The following is a 19,118-nucleotide window of genomic DNA, read 5'->3' on the forward strand; positions in this document are numbered from 1 at the left end:
CATGCTCCCACTATAATCATTTGTGCTTCCTCAACTTGAAAGTCTTCCTATACCAAGGTTCTTTGGTTAGTCTGTTCAACTGCCCTGCAGCCCTTACTCTCATGCGAACAGCCTGCAAAAACCTCAACCATATTGGAATGCTGCAAAGGCTGAAGTTCTTCTGCACATCTGTCCTCTTAGTCCCTCTATCTGCCTCAGTCACAGCCACACTCTCCTGTTCCTGACCAAATCAGGAGGTAAGACCTTTGCGGGGTGTGACTGCCTTCTGCTGCAAAGCATCCGGGTAACTTTTGCGTCCATGATGTATCTCATCGTCCGCAGCGTCTCTTGCTCCCAGAAGCTACGTACATTGATAGGCAAGTGCCCACTCTATACAAACGAACGAATATGTTCAAGGCTTGCACTACTGTTTTTTTCTCCTGTTTTTAATTAGGCTGCAGCAGGTGCAGCCTTAGTTAACCTTTGCTCCCTCCATGACAACACATTTACTAGTACAAAAATTTGTAACCTTTCACCATTTTGGCATCTTTTAATGTGTCCTCAAAAACACGGCTAAAGGCCTGCGCAAGGAAACGATTTTTATCCAGATGTATGTTGGAACCTGAATTCTCCCATCCAGTAGTTTTCGTCGATTAATTTTAGTGAAACTATATAGACAGGGATCAGTAATTAGGGTGAGTAATTTCAACTCGCAGTCATGGCGTTAGTGAGTAGAGAAAATATAAGAAAAATAAAACGGTGTGAGGTAAATGGATGACCGCTCTGTTACCGTCTATTTAGTCCTCTTAAAATTAGTCAGATTTGCACTTTCGGCTCGTTAGGGTGGGCAAGAGGGTGCACCGTTTAAGCTCTGTCCTTTCACCCATTGAAAATATTAAATTTAAATAACAGCTCAGATAATAACAAATGAATGGCGCACTTGTTATAGTTTTCTATATTCACACTTATACATTCGCAAATTTGTGCATGAATGTTTCTGAGTGTGACTACAGAATAACAGGATTGCATGGGCTTTATTAACGTCTGTATCAGCTTGTTTTGCCACGTTGAACGATCAATGCACATATAAACCGAGGTATGTCTGCTCCTACACCCCGTTCAAAATTTCAAACCTTTGCTGCATATTGGCGGTCCATGGTATTCCTACCAAAATGCATAATCTAACACTTGTGCTTGCGCTCAAAGAATCATGAACAAATTTCAAAATAGCCGTCAGGTGCCAGTATCGAATAAAAACCGTAAATGACGATGAGACTTACGCATCGCAATAAGTGGCAAATGGGGTAGTAGGGTACGCACGCAACTGGATAATGGAACTGAGTGAATTCAAGTTGGAGGGTCAGTATTTGAACCTCAAAACTTGGTAATAGGTGACAGCGAGAGGCTCTGTACACGAAGCAAAACAGTTCTAACGGGTTTAATGGGACAGAGAGTCCTGGACATGAATGTGCCAACATCGATGAAATTATAAAGCGGAATTGAGAGCATATTTGGCAGATGTTGTAATGTTGCCTCCTCGGGAAGCAATTTGCCCATTCAGCGGGAACACAGCATTGAGCAAAACGAGGCGGGGGAGGGATGGAGATTGGAAATGTTGACGTTGTGAGTATATACTTATATGGGTTAGAGCGCCGAGAGGCGGAGGAGGGCGACGAAGCACTTGAGGCATTTCCATCCATAGCTTGTTTGACTCGGAGCAGGTGCGTCACTTGAAGCCAGGTAGAAAATATCAGGCGCGTTCTCCGCACCAGGCATGGCTAAAAATGAATTTCTCATCTCTTATCGCTTGCAATAGCCATAATGGCAGCATTACAAAATTATAGTCAATCTGGTTGGCCCCGTGACATTTATCCTCTGCTCGTGGATTGAGTTTCGTAGCCGGAGCTTCACAAATGCCAACACGCACTCGGCTCACTGCATCATAAGACGTCCAGAATGTGCATGTATTTCAAGAGACGATGCAGATTTACTTTGTTTATTCTGTCTTCCCTTCCTTTAGATGAGATTCCAGTGCGGTTGATCAATGGGACAACCTCATGTTCTGGAAGAGTGGAGATACATTATAATGAGACTTGGGGAGCAGTTTGTGATGATGGCTGGGACATGCTTGCTGCGAAAGTTGTATGTAAGGAAGTAGGCTGCGGAGCGGTCAAATCAGCGCCTCACGATGCCCATTTCGCTTCAGCTCCTGGTTCCTTTTGGCTGGATGATGTCAAGTGCAAAGGTCATGAGTCGAGCCTTGTGCAATGTCAAGCCAACGCCTTGGGAGAACACAACTGCAGCCCTGGCGAGGCAGCGTCGGTCATATGTTCAGGTAAAAATGGATTTGTTTCCACATCCCGCGGAGAAATAAATTAATTTTAAAATAGCATGTTGTTCTGGTGGTTTCTAGGCACTGAACACAGGAGACTCAGTCAGAGGTTAACAATCGTTTGGTTCAGACGAACGCAGGAAGAGTCTGCCTTAGACTAGCTAAAACAAATCTCTAACGATTACAGGAAATATATCTTCTTTATGTACAACTAATAACGAACAAAATGTTGTAACGTATTTCCATATTGTCAGCACATAGTCACATGATAGGCAGGTGTCACCAGGCGCGGACACAGTTTGTCCTTTACCATTATCTGTTTCTGCTCATCGCACTTCAGCCTCCAATCCAGATAATCGCTAATGACCCCCAATGTGCTGATGGAGAGTTCTGATGTCCTTTGGTTTCAAATGAAAAATGATATCCGCGTTTAACACTTACCATGTTAAAGATATTCCGAATCATGTGTCCTTAGCGACTGGCTTCTGTTGCATGGATCACGTGTTCGGGACTGAACATTCTACTTTCCAAAGGCTCTTTGTAATTCAAACCCTCATTATATTGGTACAGGCTTTGAACTGTCCCTGAGAGTGACTCTATTGACATGGTAAAAATCCAGTAGAGGGAAGGAGTTTTACATCTTTAAAGCCATAGAGAAATTACTATCAGGTGTCGTGTTTCCAGACTTCAATGTCATATAGGAGACCGTTTCCCTCCAGGTCAAATTTTCACCCTCCCACTCGAATAATTGTGGCTCCAACCAGGTGAAGTTATGCATGGTTAACGGACAGAAAATCCCGTGAAACGATTTACGCTGCTGCACGATTGGCTTTTCTGTCATTCGACCACTTTCCAGGTTTTGATCAGAGATTTTTAGAAACAATACGCCTTTTCGGAAGTGAGGCTGCTTCCCGAGCCTCTTTGCTGCTCTACTGATAATTGACATGGAAGCTCCAGGTTCCCGTTGAAGACAAATTATCAAGGGATCTGAGTGTCCTCGTGCATGAATCGCTGACAGCTAGTATGCAGGTTTAGCAGTTTACAAGGAAGGAAAAATTATTTTTGGCATTTATTGCTAAAGGAATAGAGTACAAAAATAGGGAAGTGCTTTTTTAACTGTACAAGGCATTGTTGGGACCGCACCTGGAGTACTGCGCACAGTTTTGCTCCGCTAAATTGAGGAAGGATGAAGTTGGACTGAAGGCGGTTCAGGGGATGTTCACTAGATTGATCCCAGAGGTGCGGGGCTTGTCATATGATGAGAGGTTGAGCAATCGCTAGAGTTCAGAAGCATGAGATGAGATGTAATTGAAGGTTATACAAGATACTAAAGGAGATAGACGAAGTAGATGTGGAGTGGATGTTGCTACTTCTGGGGTATTCTAGAACGTGAGGCCATAGTTTTGGGAAAAGGGGTGGTAGATTTAAATCAGAGATGAGAATGAATACATTTTCCAAAGGGTCGTGAGACTGTGGAATTCACGACCTCAGAGAGCAGTGGATGCAGGGACGCTGAATAAGTTTAAGGATGAGATGGACAGCTTTTTAATTTGAAATGGGTTGAATAGCTACGGGGAAAGGGCGGGAAGTTGGAGTTCAGGCCGAAAGGAGTTGAGTACTGAGCGTAATTATTGTCGGGCCAGTCTCGAGGGGCTGAATTGCCTACTCCTGCTCTAACGTCTTGCGTTCTTATGTACTTATGGACGATTGCCCAGGTCTTGGGTCATGCGACCGCCATTCTTCGTAACGTCTTCAAATATGAAATTTATTACGCGGATGGGATTGACCTTTATTTCAGTTCTGAAAATGCCCGTGTCATTATTTGTTAACAGGGTTGACAAATGTGTTCATGGTTTGGCATTTATGCGATCATAGTCTCAGCAGGTCAACTAAATCCAGTATAAATGTGGGCTTCTCAAATGCAAATGAAATCTCCTTGATTACATTTGAAATTTTTGTGAACATTGCCAGGTGTCATCTGACTCTCTTAGTAGATCGCTGGCAAAACGAGGTGTGAAATTCCGCAACAAAACGCAACAAATACAACGTTATTGAAGCTGCTGGAGTTACATGCCAGACAGAAGGCCAACCTGTGATCAGGTGGAGTGGAGCAGCCACCTTACCATCCTTTGCTGAGCAGAAAATGTTGAGTTTAAAAAAATAATTCCAATAAGAATGAAGGGATTTCTTTGTTTTTAATATCCATTGTTGTCTTTCAATTCAGTGCCTTAGCAACCCAACAGCACGTAGGCATAAGGCTACCAACTTGTCGCTCTGGCAACCACCACGTTGAAGTTTTAAATCCTTATCACATCTCAGGAACTTACCCAGAAACTCGAATTGTTCCAAAGCCTCCAGCAATTATTTAAATCAAACTAAAAAAAATATTTAGTAATTTAGCAACAAATTAAGCACATACACATGCCAATAAATTACTAGTGTTAACACTGTTAAACAAATCCGCTAATTAATCGCTCCCATCTAAATCTTCACCAATGCAACAGTAACCCGTATACTTTAAACAGTCAGCAGACAAAGTGCATTTGAACTTCCGAATTCAAAATGGGACTCCTTGCAATCTGGTTCGTTGGCAGACACAATCCTAGGCTTACAGGCTTGCTAAAAATTCATTACCTCTCCCTCTAAAGCGGAAACACATTTCGTTTGTGCAGGCCAAAAAAAAAAGCAACGTTAAGGTTCAGAAGAATACATCAAAACACAAGAGAAAATAACACTGTTGAATTCACTTTGTTCTCGAGAAGTAAATTTCGCTTGAAGATTTTCTAAACCTTCTGTTTTCTGGCTCCCTTTAGAATTGATTAAAATTCGATTGATGGATGGGAGTGATTCTTGCTCCGGCAGAGTGGAAGTGTATTACAACAACACCTGGGGATCAGTCTGTGATGATAGCTGGGACATGCTGGATGCACATGTTGCTTGTAAGGAACTGGGTTGCGGACCCGCCATATCAGCCCCTGGAAGTGCTCATTTTGGAGCTGCAACGAGTTCCTCCTGGTTGGATGATGTCAACTGCAATGGAACAGAGTCTGAGCTATTCGAGTGTCAGTCCAATTCTATCGGAGAACACCACTGCAGCCCTGGCGAGGCAGCGTCTGTTATATGTTCAGGTAAAGACCTTGCCTTTCTTCATTTTCTAAGTTGTTTAATATAGTTGTCAGACCTAATTTCAAATTATACCATACAGTGAAGCACAACTGTGCAGAATTTGATAGTTTCAAAGCAGAACCCCACGAATTCCTGCTGAAACTAAGGCTGATGGTCTGGAGAGATAAATCGGGGTAATGGGGCCGGTTTTAATACTCAAAAGGCAGTTGACACGGAATTGACCTGTCAAGTATCCTCATTTTAGCTGTAATGAATTTACAACTCGACGAATCCACGACACGCTGATGCATCATCTCGCAACCGTGACGCGGTTTGTGCATGAACATGATTTGTAACAGGATGAGAAGATATTTTTAGAAAAAAATAATTTCAAATATTGTGTTGGCCTCACGTTGTACGACTTATCCGCTAACGACTTTCCCGATATTCAGATGCACTGAGGCCAATTTTAATCGACTTTGGTACTGGGCGCACCAAAGGCGGCCGATGAATTTAGCCCAGGCTAACAATATCGCACGAACCGTGTATTTAAACTCCGCGTTACACAGAACAACTGTTATAATGATGTAACCTCGGCAAGTAATATCCTCCTGCAGCAGAAAAATATCAATGAGGAAACCGAGTCATGCGAATTGTGAAATTTGACGATGCATTTTCAGATCTATATGGGATTGTCCGCTGTTATGGCACAGCAGTTGATAAAGGCTGTGTTATGTAAATCACAGAGGGAATGTCGAACTAATGTCATAACATAGGCCATAGGAAAATTAAGCTCACATAACGGGAGTTCCAGAATTCAAAGCCAGAAGAGAGAGGGTTTCCTATGTGTTGGGGCTCCGTCCAGATGTGTTTATGCCTGGTTAAAGGGAACAATAACACTTGGGATGAATGGCCCCGCTGCAAGATTGGCTTTTCTGTCAGTAAACCATTTGGCATGTTGTTGATCAGGGATTTCGATAATCAATCCGGTTTTGTGCGGTTAAGGCTACTTCCCCAGCCTCTTTTCTGCTCTCCGGCCCAGTTAACGTGAAAGCTCCAGTCTGCCCGCGTACACAAAATATATCAGACCAAAAAATCTATGGCCCGGGGTTTTCATCATGTGACCTTCCGTCTCCACAATGAATTAAAATGTTACATTTATCAAGCTTCTGGAATTGATTTTCATTTCAGCTCTGAAAATCCCTCTGTGATTACTAATTAACATGGGTGCAAACTATGTTCAGGGTCTGGCATTTATGGAGTCCTAGTCTGATCAGATCCACTGGATCCAGTATCAATGTGGGCTAATCGAAAGCAAATGCAATCTCCTGATTTCCTTCTGAAATTTGCATGAAATTTACATTCCCAGATGTGATCTGAGCCTCCTGGTAGATCCCTGGCCAACGATCTGTGAAATTCCAGAACAGAAATCTATAATTGCATTGTCCACGAAACGGCTGGTGATACCTTGCAGGCAGAAGGCCAAGGTGTGATCAGGTGGTGTGGAACAGCCAACTTACTTCACTTTATTGAGCTGAAAATGTTGACTTTGGAAAAAAAATTGCAAAAAGAATGAGGTGTTTCTTTTTTTTCAATATCGAATATTGACTTTCATTTTAGCGCCTTTGACACCCAACAGTACGTAGATACAAGGGTGCCCGCTATGGTCCTGTTAAACAACATGTTGAATTTAAACTTCTGATCACATCTCAGGAATTTACGAAGAATACTGCATTGTTGCACATGTTCACCTGCTTAGTAAAGGAATCGAAAAGTCTGCATATTTTGGGTTGAGGTCCTCCTGCGACCCTTCCCACTACAGACATTGAACTTGATCTTCATTTTCGGATCAGCAGAAAGGCCATTCAGATGATAATCGATACCCTACACTGCAATGCTATTGTGCAGGCGCAAAAACCAAATTTAAAATGCGGAAGGAAACATGAATACACAGGAGACAATAATATTGTTGACTTCACTTTGATTCTGCTCAAGTGAATTTAGCTTTAAGATGTTGATAACCTTCTGTTTCCTTCCTTCCATTAGATTCCATTAACATTCGATTGATGGATGGGATTGGTTCCTGCTCCGGCAGAGTGGAAGTGTATTACAACAACGCCTGGGGATCAGTCTGTGATGATAGTTGGGACATGCTTGATGCGCAAGTTGCTTGTCAAGAGTTGGGTTGCGGACCCACCAAATCAGCCCCCAGAAATGCTTATTTTGGGACTGCAACGAGTTCCTTCTTGTTGGATGAAGTCAACTGCAACGGAACTGAGTCTGAGCTATTACAGTGCCAGTCCAATTCTATCGGAGAACACAACTGCAGCCCTAACGAGGCAGCGTCCGTTATATGTTCAGGTACACATCTTGCCTTTCATTATTTTCTAAGTAGTTTAATAAAGTTGTCTAACCTAATTTGTAATTACACCTTAAAGTGAAGCACCGTCGTGCACCATGTGATTTTTTCAAAGCACAATGGCATGTACTCCTGCTGAAACTGAACTTCGTGGACCAGAGAGAAACTTTGGGGAAATTGGGCCGTTTCTAATATTCAGCAGAGTGTGGCCGTGTAATAGATCTTTCGACTCTCCTTATTTGCTGCAATGACTCTATAACTCTCTGAACCCAAGACATTGTGATGCATTATTTAGCAACCGTGACCGTGTTAGACAGCATAGAATTCCAGATTCTGCATGGTCAAGATTTGTAGCAGTATGAGTTGACATTTTTTGGAGGAAACAAGTTACAAATATTTTGTTGACCTCACGTTATACGACTTACCCGCTAACGAGGTAACTGATATTCAGATGCACTGAGCCCCATTAGAGAAGACTATCGTAAAACACGGCCGATCAATTAAGGCCAGACTAAAAATATCGCCCGGACGGCGTATCTAACCCGCAAATTGCACAGAGCTACTGTTATAATGAAGTAACCTGGGCAAGTGACATCCTCCCAAAGCAGAAACTTAGGAATGAGGAGCACGGGTGACGAGAAGGCAGGAGTTGGGAAATTTGACGGCGTATTTTTAGCCGCACGTGGGATGGTCCGCTGTTGCGACACAGCAGTTGATAAAGGCTGAGTTATTTAGAACACAAAAGGAAACTTAAACAATTGTCATAGCCTATGTTTTTAATTGGTATATATGAGATGCAGCTCTGAATTCAGGAATAAGGCCACCAATCCGGAGAACGAATTGATAAAAAGCTAAACTAAACATTTCCCAAATTATCAACAAATTAAAAACAGACACATGTATACAAATTACTATCTGAATGACTTTTGAACGAAACCGCAAATTTATCACTCCCAGATAAGTCTTCTCCAAGAATTTAAGCAGATACTTGACAAAGCACGTTTGAACATACGAATTGAAATCGAGGCTCCTTGCAATTTGTTACCTGTGCAGACACAGTCCTAGTTTTACAGGATGGTGAGATTTTAACTGCTTATTCCTCACACACACAAAACCATTTTGGTTTACACATAGCTTTCCATTTTAAAGTATATTTTCCCTTCTTTTACTGGTTTGATATAAATTTACCGCTCCCAACAATAATCCTGTCATTCCATCAACCTGATTTGTAACTTCAACACGTTGATTTTTATCTCCTAACTATGTGCAAGATATTCCCAATTCTTTTAATGCAAATGTGACAGTAACATTTCCCTTCTTTCCTTACGTACATTTAATTAACATCTCAAACTACTGTACATGAATGAAGCCAAATGAGCTGGATTTAATCCAAATAAACCACACATGGACGAACACATAGACAGAGACACTACATCCAGCCCAATTTAAATATTATTTCCATTAACATGATAAAGATTAATATCTCTTCATGACACATGCCTGGAGGCTGTTGAGATATTCGTTAACGTTTGATTTCATGGATTGTTTTACTTGGAGCAGGTCCACCGCCGGATGCCAAGTACGCCAGATGTTAGGGAAAATCCCCATCGAGCTGAGCAAACAATGAGGCTCTCGTCTCTTAACGTTTCCAAGCTGTATTGGAATGTTTGACAGGATTGGAATCAACATGTTAGCCCCCATCAGTAATGTGCCATCCCTGTTGCTCGGGTCCTGGATTGCGCATTGAAGCCACATCTTCCAAATCAGAGACATGGAGGCGAATCAATCCACGACCCGAGCTGCTCAGTGTGTATTTCAATACAACGTAAAGTTAAATTATTTCATTCACTCCTCAATCCTTTAGATGAGATCCCAATGCGATTGAGCAATGGGTCAAACTCCTGTTCTGGAAGAGTGAAGATACATTATAATGAGATTTGGGGAGCAGTCTGTGATGGTGACTGGGACATACTTGATGCAAAATTTGCAAGTGAAGAATTGGTCTGTGGGGCGGTCAAATCAGCCCCTCATGGTGCCCATTTTGGTGAAGCTCCTGGTTCCTTTTGCCTGGATAATGTTAAATGCAAAGGCAATGAATCGAACTTAGTGCTATGTCTAGCCGACGGGTTGGGAGATCACAACTGCAGCCCTGGTGAGGCAGCGTCTGTTATATGTGCAGACAAAAAAACGATTTGTTTTAATTATTGTCGGACAAAAAATAAGCACAGATTTGAAAAACCATAAACTCATGGCTACTTCCAAGAATCGACCACAGGCAACTGAGAAAGAAGTTAGAGATCGTTTTATTCATGCAAATGCAGGGAGAGTCTTCCCGAGACTAGCTAAAATAAAACTCTACCGATTAAAGGAGAATCGTCTTTTTAGACAGAACTAATCAGCTCAATATTGCATTTTTTAGATTCTAAACTCATCATTACACAGTCACGTGAGAATCACGTGTCTCCAGCCCGTGGGACTGTTTGTCTTCAGCCTTAGCTGTTTATCCTCATTACCCCCCTGGCTCTCCAAACCGCTTAATCCCGTATGACCCACCAAAGCCTATCTGGATAGTTCTGCTGAACTGTGGTTTCAATTAAAACATACCATTCCGTGCTAAAACATCGCAGTCATAAAGATTTTTAGAATGATGTATCCTTAGCTACTTGCCTGTGCTGACTGGTTATCATGCTCCGGCTTCGAAATTCTACTTACCGATCATAACATTGTAGCTGAAACCCGCTATAGACCGGTACAGCCTTGGATCAGATCTTGCGGGGGCTGTATTCACCCAGTAAAAATCGGGTATAGGGAACGAGATTTGCAGCATGAAGGACATTGGAAAATTATCATCAGATGTAGGGAGTTCCAGACATCAAAGTCAGAAGGCACAGGGTTTCCTTCCTAATGGGGCTCCATGACCGTGAGTTCATGCTTGATTATCAGATTCAGAAACCCTGGAACCGATAGATGCGGCTGCAGAATTGGCTTTCCTGTGATTTAAATACTTGGCAGGTGTTGATCAGTGATTTGTGGAATCGCGCCAGCATTGCGCGGCTGAGACTGCTTCCCTAGCCTGGTTGCTGCTCTCCTGCCCTGTTGATGTTTAAGGCCATGTCTGAATATGAAGACAAAGCATATAGGACTGAAATGACCAATGGCCCGAGGGAGTTGGGCCATGTGGCCTTCCCTTGCCACAATTAATTCAAATGTGGCACTTATCAAGCGCATGGAATTGACTGTGATTTCAGCTCTGATAATTCATCTGTCATTAGTTGTTAACAGGGGTGGCAACTATTTTGAGGGTCAGGTATTTATGTAGCCGCAGTCTCAGCTGATCCACGTAACCATGTATCAATGTAGGCTCGTCAGAAGCAAATTAAATAGCCTGAACTACTTTTGAAATTCGCCTGCAATGTCCCAGGTGTGATGTGAGTCTGTTAGTAGTTCTCTGGGCTTTAGGAGGTGTGAAATTCCAGCTAATACATGTGCAATTACAATGTATTTAAAACTACTGGATCCACCTTACAGACAGGAGACCAAGCTGGGACATGGTGGTGTGGAGCAGCCACCTTACGTCCCTTTGTAGAGCAGAAAATGTGGCATTTAAAAAATAATTGCCAAAAGATTGAATTATTTACATTTTAAAAGTATCCAGTGGTGAGATTCAGTTCAATACCCTTGGAAACAAATAGTGCGTGTTCACAAGCGCGGCAACTTGTGGCTCTGTCAACCAACACATTTGAGTTATTCAATTCGTTTCACATCTCAGAAACTTCACCGGAGCTTCGAATTTTTCGAACTGTCCTCTCGTTAGGTGAAGGAGTCGATGTTTCTGCATACTGTGGCCTATAGTCTTTCTCAAAACCTCCCATTCTCAGACTATGAATTTGATCCTCATAATAGGCGCAGCGGCGGATTCATTTACATGAAAATCGATTCCCTGCACTGCAATGTTTTGTTGCAGAACAAAAGAAACAAGTTAATTATCCAAAATAGTACATGGAAACAGCCGAGACAATAATATTGTTGACTTCACTTTGTTTCTGGTCAAGCAAGTTTCGCTTGAAGAGTTTCTGAGCCTTTTCTTTTATTCCTCCCTTTAGAATTAATTAAAATTCGATTAATGGATGGGATCGATTCTTGCTCCGGCAGAGTGGAAGTTTATTACAACAACAACTGGAGATCAGTCTGTGATGATAGTTGGGACATGTTTGATGCACAAGTTGCTTGTAAGGAACTAGGTTGCGGACCCGCCATATCAGCTCCTGGAAATGCACATTTTGGAGCTGCCACGAGTTCCTTCTGGTTGGATAAAGTCAACTGCAATGGAACAGAGTTTAAATTATTGCAGTGCGAATCCAATTCTATCGGAGTACATAACTGCAACCCTCGCGAGGCAGCGTCGGTTATATGTTCAGGTAATGATGTTGTCTGTTGTTTTAGTAGCGGTTTAAAAAACGTATCAGTCCTAATTTGAATTAATGCATGACAGTGAAGCTTAATTGTACACCATTAGGTAGATTCAAAGCAGAATCGCATCAACTCCTGCTGAAACTATTCTTGGTGGCCTAGAAAGATAAATCTGGGAAATGGGACAGGTTTTATTACTCAACAGAGAGTCGATACGCAATCGATCTTGCGAATATGCTTCTCATTAGCTGTAATGACTCTATTACTATATGCACCCATGACTCTATAATGCATCGTCTTGCACTCTTGATCGGGATATTCAGCACAAACCTCCAGATAATGAACGGGCATGAATTGAAAGAGAAGGAAAATTCATATTTAGGGGAAAATAAATCTCCAATATCATGTTGTACGATTTACTCAATAGCGACATATCCGATATTCAGATGCACTGAGGGCCATCGGAAATGAATATTGCACAGGGAGCGCTAACCACGGCCGATGAATTCAGGCCTGAATTAAATTTCGCCAGAACGGAACATCTACGTTTCACGATGCACAATAAGCTCTTAAAATGATGTAACCGGGCCAAGTGATAGCCTCATGTAGCAGAAACGTAGCAATGAGGAAAATGAGTCATACGAAGTCAGCAGGTGCGAAATTTCACCGCGAATTTTCAGACGTATGTGGCATTGCCCGCTGTTATGACACAGCAGGTTGCTAAAGGCTGAGTTATTTAAGTCACAGACGGAAAGTTGAACAACTGTCATTCGCTACTTATTCAATTGGTATGTTTGAGATGCAGCTCAGAATTCAGGAATAAGGCCACCAAGCCTCCGGGGATCATTTAAGTCAAACTAAAATAAGGATTTCCTAATTTAATAACAAAATTAACACATACACATGTCTACAAATTACTAGTATAATTGCTGTTAAATAATTCCGCAAATTAATCACTCCCAGGTAAACTTTCACCAAGGCAAAAGTAGCCCATAGACTTTGTGCAGACACCAGGAAAAGCACATTTGAGCTTAAGAGTTTAAAATGAGGTCCCTATCAATTTGGTTCTGTTGCAGACACAGGCCTATGTTTACAGGCTGCTAAGATGTTAAAAGCCTCTGCTTTACACACACAAGGTCCATTCGTTATATATCTGCATTAACCATTCAATCATTTTTTTCATTGTATTACTAGTGTGCTTTAATTTTACTCCTCCTAACAATAATCAATTAATTCCACCATTTATTTTCGGAATATAAACACATTGCTTTGCGTCTCCTAGCTAGGTGCACGATTTTTAACTTTACCCTTCATTGCGAACAGAACAAAGAAGAAAGAGAACAAAGAACATTACAGCACAGGAACAGGCCCTTCGGCCCTCCAAGCCTTCGCCGATCATATTGCCAGTCAACTAAAACATTTTGCACTTCCGGAGTCCGAATCCCTCTATTCCCATCTTATTCATGTGTTTGTCAAGCTGTCTCTTAAACATCACTATCGTACCTGCTTCCACCACCTCCTCTGGCAGCGAATTCCAGATACTCACTACCCTCTGCGTAAAAGACTTGCCCCGCACATCTCCTTTATAGTTTTCTCCTCTCACCTTAAATCTATGCCCCCTAGTAATTGACTTTTCCACCCTGGGAAAAAAATTCTGACTATCTGTTCTGTCAATGCCACTCATATTTTGTAAACATCTATCAAGTCGCCCCTCAATCTCCGTAGCTCCATTGAGAACAATCAGAGTTTCTCCAACCTGTCATCCTAACTAATAACCTCCAGACCAGGCAGCATCCAGGTAAACCTCATCTACACCCTCTCCAACGCCTCCATATCATTGTGGTAATCTTTACATTCTACATTTACACGTACCTAATTAACAACTGAAACAATTATACATAAGAGCACCCAGGATAGCTGGCTTTAATCCTATTAAGTCACACACACAACTCATGCAAACACACACCCACAAACACACACACACAACTCACACAAATATACAGGCACAAACCCTACTTGAATCCTAATTTGAAAATTATTTCCAATAACATTATAGAGATTAATGCCTCCTCATGACAAACGCCTGGATGTGGATGAGGCTAACGAAACATTCGTTCACATTTGATTCCTTGGCTTGTTTTACTTGGGGCAGGTCCGCCTCCTGAAGCCAGATATACGAACGGCTGAACCCACTCTCCATCAAACTGAGTAACCGGTGAGGATCTCGTCTCTTAACGCTTGCAGCAGCCGTATTGCAATGTGTGACAGGAGTAGAATCAACATGCTAGACCCCGTTAGAAATGTCCCATCCCTTTTCCTCTGCTTGTGGGTTGCGTCTCGAAGCCGCATCTACCTTCTCAGAGGAACGGAGAGGACTCATTCAGCCAACTGGCCTGTTCAACCTATGATTTCAACACAATGTTAAGTTAATTTATTTCTTTCAGCCCTCACTCCATGAGACGACATCCCAGGGCGATTGATAAATGGAACAGACTTTTCTTCTGGAAGAGTGGAGCTACATTATAATGACACTTGGGGAGCAGTCCGTGCTGATGACTGGGGCACATTTGATGCAAAGGTTGTATTTGAGGAAGTGGGCTGGGGAGCGGTCAAAACAGCCCCTCGTGGTGCCCATTTCAGTGCCACTCCTGGTTCATTTTGGCTGGATGATGTTAAGTGCAAAGGCTATGAATCGAGCCTACAGCAATGTCAAGTCAAGGCCTTGGGAGAACACAACTGCCGCCCTGGCGATGCAGCGGCTGTCATATGTTCAGGAAAATTTTGATTTGTTCCAATTATTTTCTGACATTAAATAAGCACTGATTTGAAATATCATATTGTCGTGGTATCTTCCAACAATCGAGCACAGGAGACTTAGGTAGAGGTTAACGACGGCTTTATTCAAGCAAATACAGGCAAAGCCTGCCTAAGACGAGCTAACATAAAACTCTTTGGGTCACAGGAGAACCATCTTTTTATACACAACTAGTCAGTTCAGCATTGCATTATTCATATTCTAATCTCATTGCTACACAGCCACATGATAAGCAGATGTCTTCAGTCCCTAGCAATTCTTGTCTTTACCCTTATCTGTTTATCCTCATTTCCCCCCTCGGTCTCAAAACCAGCTAAAATCTTATGAAACGCCAAGGTCCATCTGGATAGTTCTGCTGAATTTTGGTTTCAATAAAAACATAGAAATCTGTGCTAAAAACTTGCAGTCATAAAGATTTTCAGAATGATGTACGCTTAGTTACTTGCCTGTGCTGAATTGTTATCGTGCTCCGGCTTCGAAATTCTACTTACCGATCATAACTTTATAGTTCAAACTCTCATTACATCCGTATAGCCTTGGATCAGATCTTCAGGATGCCTCTATTCACACAGTGAAAATCTGGTAGAGGGAAATAGTTTTTCAGCGTGAAATTTATCGGAAAATTAATATCAGATTTCGGGATTTGCAGGGTTCAAAGTCAGAAGGCGGTAGGTTTCCATCCTATTGGGGCTCCATCAAGGTGAGTTCATGCCTGGCTATATGGTACAGACACCCTGGAAACGAACGATGCCGCCACACAGTTGGCTTTTCTCTGATTAGAACTCTTGCCATGTGTTGATACGAGATTTGTGGAATCACGCCAGCTTTTGGAAGCAGAGAATGATTCCCCAGCCTTGTTGCTGCTCTCCTGCCCAGTTGATGTTGAAGGTTCAGTCTGACTGTGAAAACAAAGCTGAGGAGACTAAAATGACCATTGGCCCGAGGGCTTGGATCATGTGACATTGCCTCGCCACAGTGACTTTAAATGTGGCATTTATGACGAGTTTGGAGTTGATTTAGGTTTCAGCTCTGAACGTTCCTCTGTTATTTTTTATTAACAGGTGTGGCAATTATTCTGAGGGTCAGGTATTTATGAAGCCATAGTCTCAGCAGGTCCTCTTAACCAGTTATGAATGATGGCTCATCAAAAGAAAATTAAATCTCCTTAACTCCTTTTAAAATTTGCCTGAAATGTCCCAGGTCTGATGTAAGTCTCTTAGTTGTTCTCTGGTCATAACGGGGTGTAAAATTCCTGAACAGAATTCTACACTCATATGTCCTTAAAACTGCTGGAGTTGCATTCCAGACAGAAGGCCAACCTGTGATCATGTGGTATGGAGCCTTACCTTCCTTTGTTGAGCAGAAATTATTCTGTTTAAAAGCCATTTGACAAAAGAATGAAGTTTATTCATTTTAATAATACCCATTGTTGAGTTTCAGTTCAACGCCTTTGGAACCGAACAGTGCGTAGGCACAAGCGTTCTCAGTTGTGGTTATGTCAACCAACACGTTGAGTTCTTCCATTCCTATCACATCTCAGGAAATTGAACCGGAACCTCGATTTTTTTTTCGAAATGTCCTCCCGTTCGGTAAAGGAATAGATGTTTGTGCATATTCTGCGAAATAGCCTTCCTGCAATAATTGCCATCACAGGCTATGACTTTGATCCTCATTATAGAAACAGCAGAGGACTCATTTAGATGTACATGGATTCCCTACAGTGCAATGGTTTGGTGCAGTCCATAAATAACATCTTTAAGATTCAGAAAAATACATGAAAACACAGGAGAAAATAATATTTTTGCTTTAACTTTGTTTCTGGTGATGTAAATGTGGTTTGAAGAGTTTCTCAACCCTCTGTTTTCTTCCTACCTTTAGAAATGCTTAATATTCGATTGATGGATGGGATCGGTTCCTGTTCGGGCAGAGTGGAAGTGTATTACAACAACACCTGGGGATCAGTCTGTGATGATAGTTGGGACATGCTTGATGCACAAGTTGCTTGTAAGGAACTGGGGTGCGGACCCGCGAAATCAATCCCGGGAAATGCTCATTTTGGAGATGCAACAAGTTCCTTCTGGTTGGATGATGTCAACTGCAATGGACTAGAGTCTAAATTATCCCAGTGCCAATCCAATTTTATCGGAGAGCATAACTGCAGCCCTGGCGAGGCAGCGTCAGTTGTGTGCTCAGGTGAAGATTTTGCCTTTATTTTTAGTAGCGGTTTAAAAAACGTACCAGAACAGATTTGAATTAACGCATTAAAGATAAGCACAATTGTGCACCATTAACTAGTGTCAAAGCGGAATCGCGTGAACGCATGCTGAAACTAAACTTGGTGGTCCTGGGAGATAAATCGGGGAAATGGGATCGGTTTTAACACTAACCGCAGACTCGACACGGGATCGATCTGCCGAAAAAACTTCTTATGAGCTGTACTGACTCTATAACTCCATGAATCTATGACTTTGCGATGCCGCATCTTGCACTCGTGATCGGGTTAGTCAGCACAAACCTCCAGAAAATGCATGGACATGAATTGAATACAAATAAAAATGCACATTAAGGGGGAACTGATTCGCCAATATTATGTTGTCCTCACGTTATACGACTTCCCCGATAACGATTTACCCGATATTTAGATGCACTGAGGCCCATCGAAACTGAATATCGTACTGGGCGCGCTAACACCGGCAGATTAATGCACGCCTGATTTCCATTTCGCTCGAATGGAACATCTAACTTTCACATTGCATAGAGCAACTGGTATCAAGGAGTAACCTCCGAAAGTGATATCCTCGTGATGCAGCAACTTAGCAATGAGGAAAACAAGGCTTGTGAAGGCAGGATCTGGGACATTTCACCCCGCATTTTCAGCTGCATGTGGATTGCCCGCTGTTATGACACAGCAGTTGGTAATTGTTGTGTTGTTTAAAACACAGAATGAATTTTGAAAAACTATCATAACCTATGTTTTAAATTGGTAAGTTTGTGATGCAGCTCTGAATTCAGGAATAAGACCACCAAGCCTGCAGAGATTATTTAGATCAAACCAAATTTTACATTTCGTAATTTAACAACAAATTAAACATGTGTTCATGTCTACAATTATGAGTATAATCACTGTTAAACAAATCCGCTAATTAATCACTCCCAGGCAAATCTTTACAAAAGCAACAGTAACCCAACCCATAGATCTTAAATAGACAGCAGGCAAAGCACGTTTGAACTTCCGAATTCAAAATGAGACTCCTTGCAATTTGGTACCTTCGCAGAAACAGTCCTAGGCTTACAGGCTGGGTAGAAATTAATTGATTCTCCCTCTCACGCTGAAACTCATTTCGGTTTGTGCAGGCCAAAAAATAAACTTTATCATTGAGAAGAATACATGAAAACACAGGAAAAAATAATATTTTTGTGTCACTTTGTTTCTGGTGAAGTAGCTTTCGCACGAAGATTTTCAAAACCTTCTGTTTTGTTGCTCACTTTAGAATTGATTAAAATTCGATTGATAGATGGGATTGATTCTTGCTCCGGCAGAGTGGAAGTGTATTATAACAACACCTGGGGATCAGTCTGTGATGATAGATGGGACATGCTTGATGCACAAGTTGTTTGTAAGGAAGTGGGTTGCGGACTCGCCAAATCTGCCCCTGGAAATGTTCATTTTGGAGCTGCAACGAGTCCATTCTGGTTGGATGATGTCAAATGCAATGGAACAGAGTCTAATATATTCCACTGTCAATCCAAGTCTCTCGGAGAACATAACTGCAGCCCTGGCGAGGCAGCATCCGTTATATGTTCAGGTAAAGATCATGCATTTCTTTATTTTGATAGAAGTGTAACAAAGATGTCAGTCCTAATTTGAAATAACACATGTGAGTGAAGCACAATTGTGCACCATTAGCTCGCCTCAATGCAGAATAGCATGAGCTCCTGCTGAAAGTAAAGTTGCTTGTCTCGAGCAAAATGGGACGGGTCCTAATGCTCAACAGAGAGTCGACACGGCACTGATCCGTGCAATGCCCTTCTTATTAGCTGTCATGAATCTATAACTCTATGAATCCTTGTCGCTGCTATGCATCATCCAGCACTCGTGATCCTGTTAGTTGGCGCAA

The 19,118-nt window shown here is 42.0% G+C and overlaps 1 protein-coding gene across 1 annotated transcript in view; it reads left to right on the plus strand.

Annotated features, from left to right (window-relative positions):
• LOC144672836 (scavenger receptor cysteine-rich domain-containing protein DMBT1-like) overlaps positions 1-19,118 on the plus strand; it is a 46,618-nt gene that overhangs the window by 10,431 nt on the left and 17,069 nt on the right. Inside the window, exons 5-10 of the mRNA XM_078534817.1 lie at positions 2,000-2,314; positions 5,125-5,439; positions 7,463-7,777; positions 11,879-12,193; positions 16,879-17,193; positions 18,492-18,806. Of these exons, the coding sequence (XP_078390943.1) occupies positions 2,000-2,314; positions 5,125-5,439; positions 7,463-7,777; positions 11,879-12,193; positions 16,879-17,193; positions 18,492-18,806 (1,890 nt within the window). The remainder of the gene's footprint in view (positions 1-1,999; positions 2,315-5,124; positions 5,440-7,462; positions 7,778-11,878; positions 12,194-16,878; positions 17,194-18,491; positions 18,807-19,118) is intronic.

This window comes from Cetorhinus maximus, unplaced genomic scaffold (assembly GCF_964194155.1).
Source record: "Cetorhinus maximus unplaced genomic scaffold, sCetMax3.hap1.1 HAP1_SCAFFOLD_72, whole genome shotgun sequence".
Lineage (NCBI taxonomy): Eukaryota > Metazoa > Chordata > Chondrichthyes > Lamniformes > Cetorhinidae > Cetorhinus > Cetorhinus maximus.